At 41.9% G+C, this 13,075-nt stretch overlaps 1 protein-coding gene across 9 annotated transcripts in view; it reads right to left on the bottom strand.

Annotated features, from left to right (window-relative positions):
* Nucleotides 1-13,075, bottom strand: part of RALGAPA1 (Ral GTPase activating protein catalytic subunit alpha 1) — a 293,801-nt gene that overhangs the window by 207,999 nt on the left and 72,727 nt on the right. For all 9 annotated transcript variants that reach the window (XM_088457052.1, XM_088457053.1, XM_088457056.1 and 6 more), the window contains exons 8-14: nt 12,623-12,761; nt 10,301-10,509; nt 6,654-6,884; nt 5,188-5,385; nt 3,776-3,910; nt 3,545-3,693; nt 1,922-2,051 (exon numbers count right to left, since the gene is read on the bottom strand). In XM_088457052.1, the coding sequence (XP_088313178.1) occupies nt 1,922-2,051; nt 3,545-3,693; nt 3,776-3,910; nt 5,188-5,385; nt 6,654-6,884; nt 10,301-10,509; nt 12,623-12,761 (1,191 nt within the window). The remainder of the gene's footprint in view (nt 1-1,921; nt 2,052-3,544; nt 3,694-3,775; nt 3,911-5,187; nt 5,386-6,653; nt 6,885-10,300; nt 10,510-12,622; nt 12,762-13,075) is intronic.

Here is a 13,075-nt window from a genome sequence, read left to right as displayed (position 1 = left end):
TATTAGAGGTCCTTACAGCTTAAATTGGAGTCAACCTGTGGTAAAATCAGTTGATTGGACATGAGTTTGAAAGACATTACACCTGTCTATATAAGGTCACAGACTTGACAGTGCATGTCAGAGCACCAACCAAGCCTGAAGTCCAAGGAATTGTCTGTAGACCTCAGAGACAGGATTGTCTCGAGGCACAAATCTGGGGAAGGGTACAGAAAAATATCTGCTGCTTTGAAGGTCCCACTGAGCACAGTGGCCTCCATCATCCGTAAAAGGAAGAAGTTCGGAACCACCAGGACTCTTCCTAGAGTTGGCGGCCATCTAAACTGAGCGAACGGGTGAGAAGGGAACTAGTGAGGGAGGTGACCAAGAACCCGATGATCACTCTGTCAGAGCTACAGCATTCCTCTGTAGAGAGAGGAGAACCTTCCAAAAGGACAACCATCTCTGCATCTCTCCAATCAGGTCTGTATGGTAGAGTGGCCAGACGGAAGCCACTCCTTAGTAAAAAGAACATGGCAGCCTGCCCGGAGTTTGCCAAACTGCACCTGAAGGACTCTCAGACCATGAGAAACAAAATTCTCTGGTCTGATGAGACAAAGATTGAACTCTTTGGCGTGAATGCCAGGCATTATGTTTGGAGGAAACCAGGCACCGCTCATCACCAGGCCAATACCATCCCCTACAGTGAAGCATGGTGGTGGCAGCATCATGCTGTGAGGATGTTTTTCAGTGGCAGGAACTGGGAGACTAGTCAGGATAGAGGGAAAGATGAATGCAGCAATGTACAGAGACATCCTGGATGAAAACCTGCTCCAGAGCGCTCTTGACCTCAGAATGGGGCAACGGTTCATCTTTCAGCAGGACAACAACCCTAAGCACACAGTCAAGATATCAAAGGAGTGGCTTCAGGACAACTCTGTGAATGTCCTCGAGTGGCCCAGCCAGAGCCCAGACTTGAATCCAATTGAACATCTCTGGAGAGATCTGAAAATGGCTGTGCACTGACGCTTCCCATCCAACCTGATGGAGTTTAAGAGGTGCTGCAAAGAGGAATGGGCGAAACTGCCCAAAGATAGGTGTGCCAAGCTTGTGCCATCATATTCAAAAAGACTTGAGGCTGTAATTGCTGCCAAAGGTGCATCAACAAAGTATTGAGCAAAGGCTGTGAATACTTATTGTACATGTGATTTCTTAGTTTCTTTTTATTTTTTTATTAAATTTGCAAAAATCTCAAAAAAACCTTTTACATGTTGTCATTATGGGGTATTGTGTGTAAAATTTTGAGGACAAAAATGTATTTATTCCATTTTGGAATAAGGCTCTAACATAACAAAATGTGGAAAAAGTGAAGCGCTGTGAATACTTTCCGGATGCACTTTATGTAGCCCCTAAATGTGGGTTGGGTACGGGATGCTGCCGGTCAGAATCCTGACGCCGGCATCCTGACAGGGTCATAATCCCGACAGAAGGTGGTCAGTATACTCTCTTTCCCTATTGCCTAGACCTAACCTACCTCCCCCCGCAGCCTAAACCAAACGCTGGAATGATTATCGTCAAGTGTATGGACCTGCACAATAATCGTACACAGCCTTAAAACAGCTAAAAGGCGGCCTGGATCGTTTGGTCATCAAATCTGTCTGTTCCGCATGACAGATGTTTATCTGACTCCATTCTGTAAAAGTAGATCACCTCCATACATCATGCAGTGTACGGTAGCAGGGCAATTATTGGACCGTCACTTCTCCCCTCATCCTTCCGCCATGTTGTCTGCATGACTTTGCGCAGTCTATGGCCGACATAAGACATAAAAATAATATTTGCACAGAGTAACTGCCTCAGCTCAGCCTCAGGATATTTTGATACATATAATACAAATTTTGATGGACTAAATTCTAATCAAGCAGGTTGGTCCATTAATATTTACCTGAAACAAGGGACCTGCAAGTCGCCCAGCCAAAATCTGATTTTTCTTGCCTTGATACTGCTGAAGAACCTGTGGTGGGATCTTCAGGACGGACTCTGTGACCCTGAGCATAACCAGCAGCAACTGCATCCTGGGCACAACAAGTAAGATGAAGTAAGAGAAATCCTGAAAAGCCTGCTCACAAAGACACAAATTAAGTTATTTAATATTGGCATCTTCCTCTAGTTTTTGACCAGATTTGTCCATCCTGAGAGATTCTAATATAACCTTATCTGTCTAATAAGGGCATGACACAGTGCTGTTTGAACTTTCCTTCACATGATTGTCTAAACACAAACCATTGTGACACTGGTATAGGCAAGTTTTCTAACTGGCAAAAAGGTAAAGATTAAAAATACATTTATGACAATTACGGTGACCGTGATAAAACAGAGTTGTATTGTCTCGGTAATAATAATAAATATAGTAATAATGACAAACATGGGCAAAGACGCAGAATATTTCCCCAATTAATAAATATTTCTAAACATCTATTATAGACTACATATAAATCGGCAATTTAAGCATTGACTGAAGCTTTATATTGGGTAGAAGTAAAATGAGGGAGATCTACTGGGGAGGCCTGCCAGGGGTAGGGGGCACCATTTTTATCCTATAATCTGTGTTACCAGTTTACACAAGTGGTTAAATACAACAACTATGCAGGTAATATAATACAGTTTATTTTGCAACCTCTGACAATATGCAGAAGTGCCTAATAATTACATGAGGATGACAGAAAAACTGAAGTGAGGAATAGGACCAGTTTACAATTAAAATTTACCATAACATCATTTAAACCACTAATACTGTATTAAATGTGTGCCCATATCAAATTCTCCTACCCTTTAATTTCTAAGAGCAAGACTCAATTATCCGCGGTGCTTCCCGTGGACTTGTAGCTGCCGGGTTAAGGGCCCGGGGCTATCGAATTGCAGCCCTCGGTAAGCCTGAGGTGCGAACAGAAAGCTGCGGTAAGTTGGGCTTTCTGCCCTTATTGCTGCCTCATCAAATGCGTTAACCTAAAGCTCCCGGCATTTAACATGGAATCTATGGATTAGCGAGCTTACCGCGCGAGCAAATGGGCTTGTAATTTAATATCTCTAGGCATTAAAGCTTGGAGCTACGACGAGCCGGCGGTAGGCACCTCTGCTTATTGAATCTGGCCCCAAAAGTTTGGAATGCAGCGCTTTACAAATGATCACATGATCAGTGACGCATTCAGCATTTTAGAAGCCAAAAGATCTTTACAAGTATTCAAATGTGAACAGGTATATGTGATGGTCAGAGATTACGGAGCTATAATAGCTGCATTTATTTGTGGTTAGGAGGAGGTTTGGTACTGGTGAATGCGTAGCTATAAGCATCTGAAGTTTAACAGGCAAATATATTTCACTATAACCTTACCAAACAATCCAAAGAACACTAGCTATTCCACTTACTCACATGCTTTCACTTCTCTCATGGTAAAGTGCCTATAGGTCACCATTCTCACAGTCATCAGATAATGCTAATGGATATTTCGTATAGGCCACATCTATAATTGAATGCATAGCTGGAAATATTTTATAAAGTACATATTACCAGGTCTTCTTGTCCATGGAGACCTGTACCACCATGTAGCGATAAATGTTCAGGACTCTCTTACACATATCCGTATGTTCGTTTAACATCATCTTATTATCATTTGCAGGCTCAAGCAAAATGATATTTGCAGCATTGACAATAAAAACCTGTTGGCATAACAGATAAGAGGGCATTTGTTGCATGCCACGTACAGCTGAGTGGTGCACATGTGGTCCGTGTTGTCAGTACCTGGTACACAGACTGAGCCCCAGCCTTAACCTTGTTGTCCAAGGAATCATCTTCTGAAAGTTTATTAGTGGCATCCTGATGACACTTAGACCAACTGGATGTTCGGACATGTCCTTGAGGAACGGTCAGTGTCTCCTATTGATAATATAAAATAAAAAAGACTACCTTACATTGCACAGATAATCCGGTTTCATTCTAATCCAGTGAAAGCAAAATAACAGGAGATGCAGGTACATATAGATATAAACAAAGTATATCCTTTCAAAGATGTACTCAAGCATTAACCAGAGAAAAATATATGCTTTTTAAAAAAGTTGTAATACAAACAAAAAACATACAGATCTGTCCTCACTTATCTATACTGCAGTCGTGTCAATCAGCCCCTCGTGTAGCGACTGGTCGCGTGAGCCTCTGCTATCGCCGGGCATCTTTATTGGCGAAAATGCGTCTAAGTCGTGATGCGACTAGGAAGCTCCAGGAGACTGTGCTGATTAATTTCATATGTGACACTTGTATATCTGTGTGCGACTGCGTCTCTCAATCAGCATGTCAAGTGCTACAATGCAGCATTTACATTCTGAGTCGCACACAGATATACAAGTGTCACATATCGGCACGGTCTCCTGGTGCTTCCTAGTCACATCCCATTGCAACTTAGACGCCCAACGCTAGCAGAGCTGCATGGAACCAGACGGATTACTCACGCCAGGCATATCGCGCTGCATGGCATATTGAGGCCAGATGAGCAATTAGAAAATATATTATAAATAAAATAAATAGGTCCCAAATAGTGTCGTATATATGGATTTAGTATATTTATAAAATACCATTGCACAACTGAGGGTTGTCTATTTCTGTATTCTGCAGGGTTCCTTGGCTTTATCTATATGATGCAGAAGTTAACTCCTTCCCCTTCCTTAGCAAATAGTGACTGGTTATAACAGTGACACAACGTATATGTGCTAACAGCTGCAGGGCTCTTTTAATAACATTATATTTGAAAAATGCTTTGTCTGGTGAGGTAAATACTTAAGTAGACATTTATAAATGGTAAACATTCCCTCTTAAAAATAAAAAATCAAATGTGGTAAGGGGGCATTACTATTACACTTTACTTCCACTTAGAGTTTATAGTGAAAATGAGGAATCTAAGAGACCCTTGGCCAAATGTGCAGAAAGAGCGGGACTTCTAAACATAAGAGCCCATATTCATTTTCATAATAGCCTGTCTTAGGCAAAAACTGTGTTTCAGGTACCAGCTGGCCCACAAATATTAGAAAGTCCCATCAGCGGCCCATACAAGCAGGTTCCGAAGGCATGACAAGCTAATTGTGACAGGGCCTAAGTTTGTTCTGACTTTATTAGAATGTCACTGTACCAAAGTCACAGAAATAAAACCTTTATTTTCTTACCTCTTGCTCCTTTCCCTTTTCACAAGTTCCAGAGGAATCCTCTTGGCGCTCAACAGATATCACAATCCCATTATCTATTGCAGATGGTTTCTCTGGCTCTTGCATAAACAAAGGCTTTTCTTTCAGTTTAATCCACTGCTCGTACACCTTCAGCACCTTGCGCATGGCTGCGGCTTCACACACCGGCAACAAGAAAGACTGGCAGAAATGCAATGAGGTGATCAATATACAAATGCTGTATTTGAACCCTAAGGGGTCTATTTACTAAGCAGTGTTAGGAGTGAAAAGTGATAAGGTGCCAGCCAATCAGCTCCCAACTGTCATTTCTCAAACACAGCCTGTGAGATGAGTTGGTAGCTGATTGGCTGGCACCTTATCACTTTTCACTCCTAACACTGCTTAGTAAATAGACCCCTAAATCACATATCTTAGATTAGCAGTTCTTCCTTCAAAACGTAAAACTTTATTTGTTATTAGGGGGACATGCATTATGTCAATATAATACAATGGACTTTATATGTACATTTAATAACTAAAGAGTGCTGTACTCACTATGGTCTACAGCTCCCTATTCTGTGGCCGGCAAACACAGGGCCTAATTCAGAGCCGGACGCTATTTGCTGACGTTCGTTCCAAAAAAGGGGCCGGCTATTTAAATTGAGCGCTCGCTCTTTGCGGTTTGTTGACGCCTCTATGTCTGAGCGAGCGAACGAAAAATGCACTCGCTATTTTGTAAAGACGCCCCTTTGCCGTTCGCATCACACGTCATCTCTGGTATTTATTAGATTAATCGGGAACATCAAAAGGCATCTGAACTGCTCGCAGTGCTTGTGGTAGGTTTTTCCTACCGCAATCACTGCGAGCAGTTCAGGCTAAAAGACAACGAAGTGACCTGGTCGATGACGCTCCTTTACTAATTATGGACTCCCATTAAACGCCCTTTTGGCCATTTGGCACGCCTGCGTTGGGATCTCCACTCCCCCGTTTTCAAGCACCTTCCCCTGTTACCACCCACAAACGGTACATTCTGTCAATCACATTAGCAGCCCCTCGCTGTTTTGCGAGCGCACGATTTCCGACCGCAATGACTGGTCTGCGCATGTGCATTACGACCCATACGCATGCGCAGTTGTGCAAACATCGCTCGGAGCGAACAAGTGACCGCTTACGAGCGGCTCTGAATCAGGCCCATAGTTCAGGGAAAAGAACCATGCTACAACAGCCTAAGCTACACATCCAAAAATAATCTAAAAATTAAAAGAACTAATAAGAAGTAAATATGCAAACTGTAAGGAAAGCAAATAATTTAGGTTTGCCTTTTAGCACATATGATTTAACAGGTCAGCACATTATATAGAAGATGACGATGCAAGTTCTACTTCACAATTACAGTATGTTGGTTAATGAACCTACAATCCTCTTTATCGCCAGTCCCAGATACTATTGGTCGTTTTAGTTTTGCTTACCTGTCGGAAAATCTCGATGAGGAAGTCCACATTACTGCATTTGCTAGAGAAGAATCTGCGGACAATCTCGTAGTCAGTGATATGCTCTTCGGCAATGCTGCACAGACTGGAGACACTGGGCTCTCGCTCCGTGAGAGTGCTGGTGTTAGAGTGGGACTGCTTAGGCTCTGCGCTCCTTTCGCCATTGTCACTCCTACTTTCCTCCTGAGCAGCAAGGTTAGCAGCAGCTCTCTGGAGAGATAACAGCAAAGAATTCAAATAACGGTTTTCCTAAAGCACTACAACAAAAAGCATTTTGTCACTTCATAAACAAAGTACTAGACTTTATGTAGTTACTAGCAGCTACTGTGCGATGCAATAGGGCTATTATACAGCCTTATAGAACTTCTGTGGGGAGAGGAAGAGAGAGACTGGGAGAGGAAGAGAGAGGTGTATGTGAGCGAAAGAGAGGGAGAGAGAAGGGGAGGAGAAGAGAGGGGGAAAAAGATGAAACTTTATGCCAAGAACACCAGGAATCACACTGTGTGCCATGTCCAGCAATTGCACTGAGGAAAAAACCCTTAGGCCAAAATTATGGTCAAGCTTTCAGAACAAAATGGGCATTCATTAATAGCATGACCATACCACGTGGATAAAGCTGCCCTCCTGCAAATTCACAATGGATACTAGATTGTCCTCAGTACTCCTTAATTTTGTCAAACATAACCTTAAAATGCAACCTTACACCTAAACATGATTTCTGCTCTGTTTTAATCATAGATGAACTACAATTTCTTCAGAATATCTAAAATGAAATGTCAGGACTGCTGCATATTTAAAAAAATAAATAAAAATGAATTTTTTTCTACAGATATTTTTCGACGTCCCTTCCCATTACCAGCAGCTGATGTGGATTACTAAAATGGTCAGTGACCAAACTTATCCCAGTTTTTCTTACTCCCATTACCAGGTCAGTCTCCTAAACTGAATGTAGGCAGCTATTTTGTGAGGGAATCAATATTCATGACAATGCTTTAGACCTAGAGCAGAGGTTCCCAAACTCGGTCCTTAAGGATGCTCAACCATGGATATCTCTAAAACCTGTACTGTTTGGGTGTCTTGAGGGAACCTTTGACCTAGAGTCATCACTGAGACACTTCAACACCAATATCTGTGAGGCTCCAAGTTTCTCAAGATTATTGTTTAACCCCATAAGAATTTATCCTTTTGTTAGTTATCAGCATACAGATGTGACCACACATCTATCCTCCCTGCGCTAGAAGTCGTTTTACACATCAAGCGTGAGTGCCATGTGACTCGGTAGCACTGAGCACAGTTTTGTGCCATTTTTCCCATCAAATGCATCTTATTCACACAGCGATGTAAATAGGACACACAAGCAGCTTCTGCTTATTAAAATGATATGCAGCATGACTGTATTCTCTGTGCATCTGCATGCGAAATGCTACACTAAAGTGTCAGTGGCTGTCACACTGTAACGTAGCATTTCACTTGCAGATACACCCGCAAGAATAGTTGGACAGAAACCCAAACTGCACCTTTTCCAACTGTATACATGCACTAAAAACATTCTTTCCCATGCCAACTGAGCTGCATTTTGTACTTATGACCCCTTGCGCTAGTGGGGACCACAAGAATGTGCCAGTTTGGAGGCAGATCACTTAACCCCTTCTACAAAATGCGAACGAACAATGATGACCATGGGCTTTCGATTCTGATTTGCATTTATACAGTGATATTTGCAATTGGTCCACAGCAGCAAAGCATAATTCCTTTTGATCTTTTAAAGGAAAGGAGACAGATGATTGCGTTGATTTGAACCCAATCAATATACAGGTTGAGTCTCCCATATCCCAATATTCCGAAATACGGAATATTCCGAAATATGGAATTATTTTGGCATGACTGAGATAATGAAACCTTTGATTTTTGATGGTTCAATGTACACAAACTTTGTCTAAGGCACAAATTATTAAAAATATTGTATAAAATTACCTTCAGGCTGTGTTTATAATGTGTGTATGAAACATAAATGAATTTAATTTTTGTACACAAACTTTGCTTGAGCCACAAAATTATTGAAAATATTGTATAAACTTACCTGCAGGCTGTGTGTATTCCGTTATCCAACATACTTCTGGTCCCAAGCATTTTGGATAATAGAGACTCAACCTGTATTAATATTGTTTTGGTGGGGGGAATTTAATGGCACTCGATGGACCTGATGTGCTGTTGTAGAATGGCACATAGTGCCCGCTGACATCGCAGGTCTCCCTCGCACCCCATGGAAGTGCAAGGGCTAATTTGGGAAGTCGTCACCACCGCAACTGACAATAGGTGCGCTGCTGCGGCACCTTGCATACAATTGAATTCCCCCTTTGTGTCTTTCCTTTTACATCTTATGTTGCATACACACAGGACAATTATCCGACCGTACATGCAGGCCAACTTGGACGATTTTGTCAAGATTTGCCTGTAAAGACATGACTTCACTGAAATATCTATCATAGATATCTATCAGTGTGTACACCCAAAATCGTTTGCCTTGCACTACAGAAAGTTGGAGGGAAATCTATCAGCGATATCTTTGGTTGTGCAGGTTGTACTGTGCGTATGCAGCATTAAAAGCGACTTTATTAGTAACACTGATCAGACATGTACTATAGGGATACGTTTAATATCCTGACGCAGTGGATGTCGGCGCTTAGAATACCGGCACCGGAATCTCGACACCTGTCAGAATCCCGGCGCTGGCATCCCAAAGGTAAGCATCGGGGTTGGGGGCAGGGTTAGGTTTAGGCACTAAAGGGATGGTTGGGCACTAGGGGGGGGGAGAGTTTGGGGTAGGGCGTGGGGAGGTTAGGTTTAGCCGCTAGGGGGGAGGTTAGGTTCAGGCACCGGGGAGGGTTAGAGTAAGGAAAGGGGGAGGGATTAGGATACCTACCGACAGGTGTCGGTATCCTAACCCTGTGGGGATGCCGGCATCCCGTATCCATCCTGTACTATATACTGTAGGAATTGTATTCTGCATTTTTAGCAATTACCAGGCACATATGGTTTCCTTGCCAAGCTGGATGCATCTGCGAAGAACAACATCTGTGCAAGCTATGCAAAATTAGTATTTTTGGGGTACATTTAGCACTTGCAATTTACATGCAAAATCCATCCAACTCAAGCCTTGGACAGAGATAGTGGAGAAGTTATCCAAAGAAATCAATCAGGTTCTAACGGTCATTTCAAATACTGTGCTACATGTGCAACTTCACTTTCTCTCTCTCCAACGATTGCTACATTTCCCCCTATCAGAGACTCTCTATCTGTAGTTTACTGTATGTAGTCACATTTCACTTTTGCCAGAGATGCAACTTCACAATGTTTGCCATCAATAGTTTAGTATTAAAAAAAATCTGTAATATTATTAGAGTAGATAAAAACCCCACACATAAAGCACTTTATTACCGCAGATAGTCTCCAAACAGAGTCCATTGTCACTAGAACACAAATTGCTCACTTACTGTCTAATTAATCCAGATGCTGTACTACAAAATAATTTAATGCTAAGAGTATAACTAACAAAAACATTGAATACATGCAACAATCCCAGGACGTGAAAATAAATTGGCTTAATAGACCCTAAACTGAAATACCTGTATATTCTTTGGCACATTCTCCCCTTCAGTCCCAGGAATGTGGATCCCTGTGTGTGGCTTTGGTTCCAGCCAGAAGGACACCAGCCATCGAATGACAATCACCCGGGCATTGAGAAAGGGCTCTTTGGTGCAATAATGAGCCTCGTTGCTCTCTGCATCCCTCCGAATCAGCACGTAGTTAGGTTTTGGTCTCATTTGTGGGATCTCTGCAAATCAATAATAAATTTGATCATGTACAAATTATTTAGTTGCGATACGAACATATACAAAAAAAAATATATGAATATTACTGACAATGTCTAAATGCATTTTACAAGCTTTCCAAGGTGGTCATAAAAATCGAACATCTCAATAACTAATTTCTAGTTGTAACCTCAACACCACAAAATACTGTTGCTTTATAAGCCTATCAACCTACAGTATGACTCATAACCCAACAATGAAAATATAGGGTTCCCACCAAGTATTATGGTGCCCCATATTACTTAATCTGCCTATGGATTGCTACATAATAGATTAACACAGCTCTGTGCTTCAGTAAAAAAAAATAGGGACACATGCTAATAATTGGTGTGCAAAGTTTGTAATTATTATTATTATTACCAATTATTTATATAGCGTACACATATTCTGCAGCACTTTACAGAGAATATTTGGCCATTTACATCAGTCCCTGCCCCAGTGGAGCTTACAATGTATATTTCCTACCACATACTCACACACATACACACTAGGGTTAATTTTTGTCGGGGGCCAATTAAACTACCAGTATATTTTTGGAGTATGGGAGGAAACCGGATAACCCGGAGGAAACACACGCAATCACAGGGAGAATATACAAACTCCACACAGTTAGGGCCGTGGTGGGAATCAAACTCGTGACCTCTAATGCTTCCACAACTTAAATATACTTTTGAAACGGTTATTGTAGATTGGAAAAATTTAAATTGTATGGGAAAGATTCAATTTATTTAGGGCCGGATTCAATTAGCCCTGAAGCAGTGCCCAGGGCTATTCAATTGCAGCCAGCACTTAGGGCCTGATTCAGAGGTATACAGCATAGCATAGCAAGACAATCTGCAATCTGAGTAACCCTGAGGTTCCATCGCAGCTCTGCAACAAAGGCCAGGAAGTCTGCGCCGGATGAACGCCCCAGTTTTGTAGAATGGTCATAGTCGTTGCCCCTGCTACACCCCCAAAATGCCACGGTATGTCAATCATGCTATGGCCTAGGGGAACTGCAAGCGATCTTGCAGATGGAGACCTGCACATGTGCAGTACCGATCCTGCGTATGCGCATGTTTCTCACAATCAGAGTAATACGCAAACCATCGGTTTTGCGTACTACTTTGAATCAGGCCATTAACGTGGATTTCTGTTCACCTCACCCTGGGGCTCGAACAGAAATCAGCATTAAGCAAGGCATTCTGCCATTAACACCCCCGTTGCAAACGCATTAACCCATAGCTCCGGGTACTTGTTCCAGAATCTATGAGTTAACGCATGTTAGCCGCGGATTTACACTGTGAGGAAAAATGCTTGTAATTGAAAGTCTAAGGCTGCAACCCATTTCCTCGAGCGGTAAGGTTTCAAGCCGAATTAAATATGGCCTTTAAAATGAACCGGTTTACTTTTGACGTTGCACCGAGAATTTTTGTTTTCATTCATACAGCAGTATACACCACTTTGAAGAAGGGAGGTGTAGTAAGGGGAGTGGTAGGTGAGGCAGGGGGAGAGGTTGGTGAGGGGTCCACTTGGACGAGGTCAGAAAAATATGCTGAAAGGGCAGTTGGGATATAGGTTTTATTCCAGGAGTGTGAGGAAGAGTGCAGAGGTTGGTGTGGGACTGGTTGTATAGTGAGGCCAAGGGCTCCAAGGTTTATGGAAAAACATGACATTTTAAGACAATGCAGTCATTAATAACAAAAGCAAAGTTTTATTTAAAAAGTGGAGCAGATATTGTGGAAGTCTTCTATTAAAACAGATTGACTTAGTGTGGAAGTCACCTCCCTCACTCATTCTCCGTTCCTGACTAGAACTATCTGAATTCACAAGAACACAAGACACTGCAAGAGAAGAGGAATGTCCTTAGGGATCTCAGTTATCCACATATGAGACAGATTGGGAAAATAAAAGCATGTACATTGCATAATAATTAGAAACACTTCCCTTTGCTAGTATCAGAAAGATATGCAGAATAAACTACAGAAATTGTTCTATGGGTGATGCTAAAATATAGCAAGTTAAACGATAAAAGGAAAAAACAATACTTACAGACAAAAAACAAAAACACACAAACAAAAATCATCATCAGCTTACCAAGTACAGGACTGTATAGGCTGCTCTCTCTGCTCATAGCAGGGAAAATATAAGGCATATAGTATTTCTTGAAGTTCGAGAACAAGAAGGCAAAACCACTCTCCTCTTTATCTTTGTTTTGCCATTCTAAACTCCGCACCTACGGCACAAAAGGAAAAAAGGAATTATTTGAATGTAACTGTTGCAATATTGTGTAGTAGCCAGGGGTGTAACTAGACATTTGTGAACCCCATAGCAACATATGTAAGAGCCCCATGTACCGCCCAATGGCAAAACAAATCACATAGAAACATGGGATAAACAAGGAAGGCAGAACCCCGCCCCATTAGCTGTGGGCCCCATATCAGCTGTACTTACTGCTACTAGCAAGGGTGTAAGTACCATAAGTAACTAAAGTTAGGTACACACCATACAACAGTGCAACCCAGCGATTCGGCGACCGATGTGACAAAA

This window comes from Taudactylus pleione, unplaced genomic scaffold (genome assembly GCF_031769625.1).
Source record: "Taudactylus pleione unplaced genomic scaffold, aTauple2 ptg000737l, whole genome shotgun sequence".
NCBI lineage: Eukaryota > Metazoa > Chordata > Amphibia > Anura > Myobatrachidae > Taudactylus > Taudactylus pleione.
The sequence above is the reverse complement of the archived record's forward strand: the minus strand, read 5'-3'. Positions and strand labels throughout refer to the sequence as shown.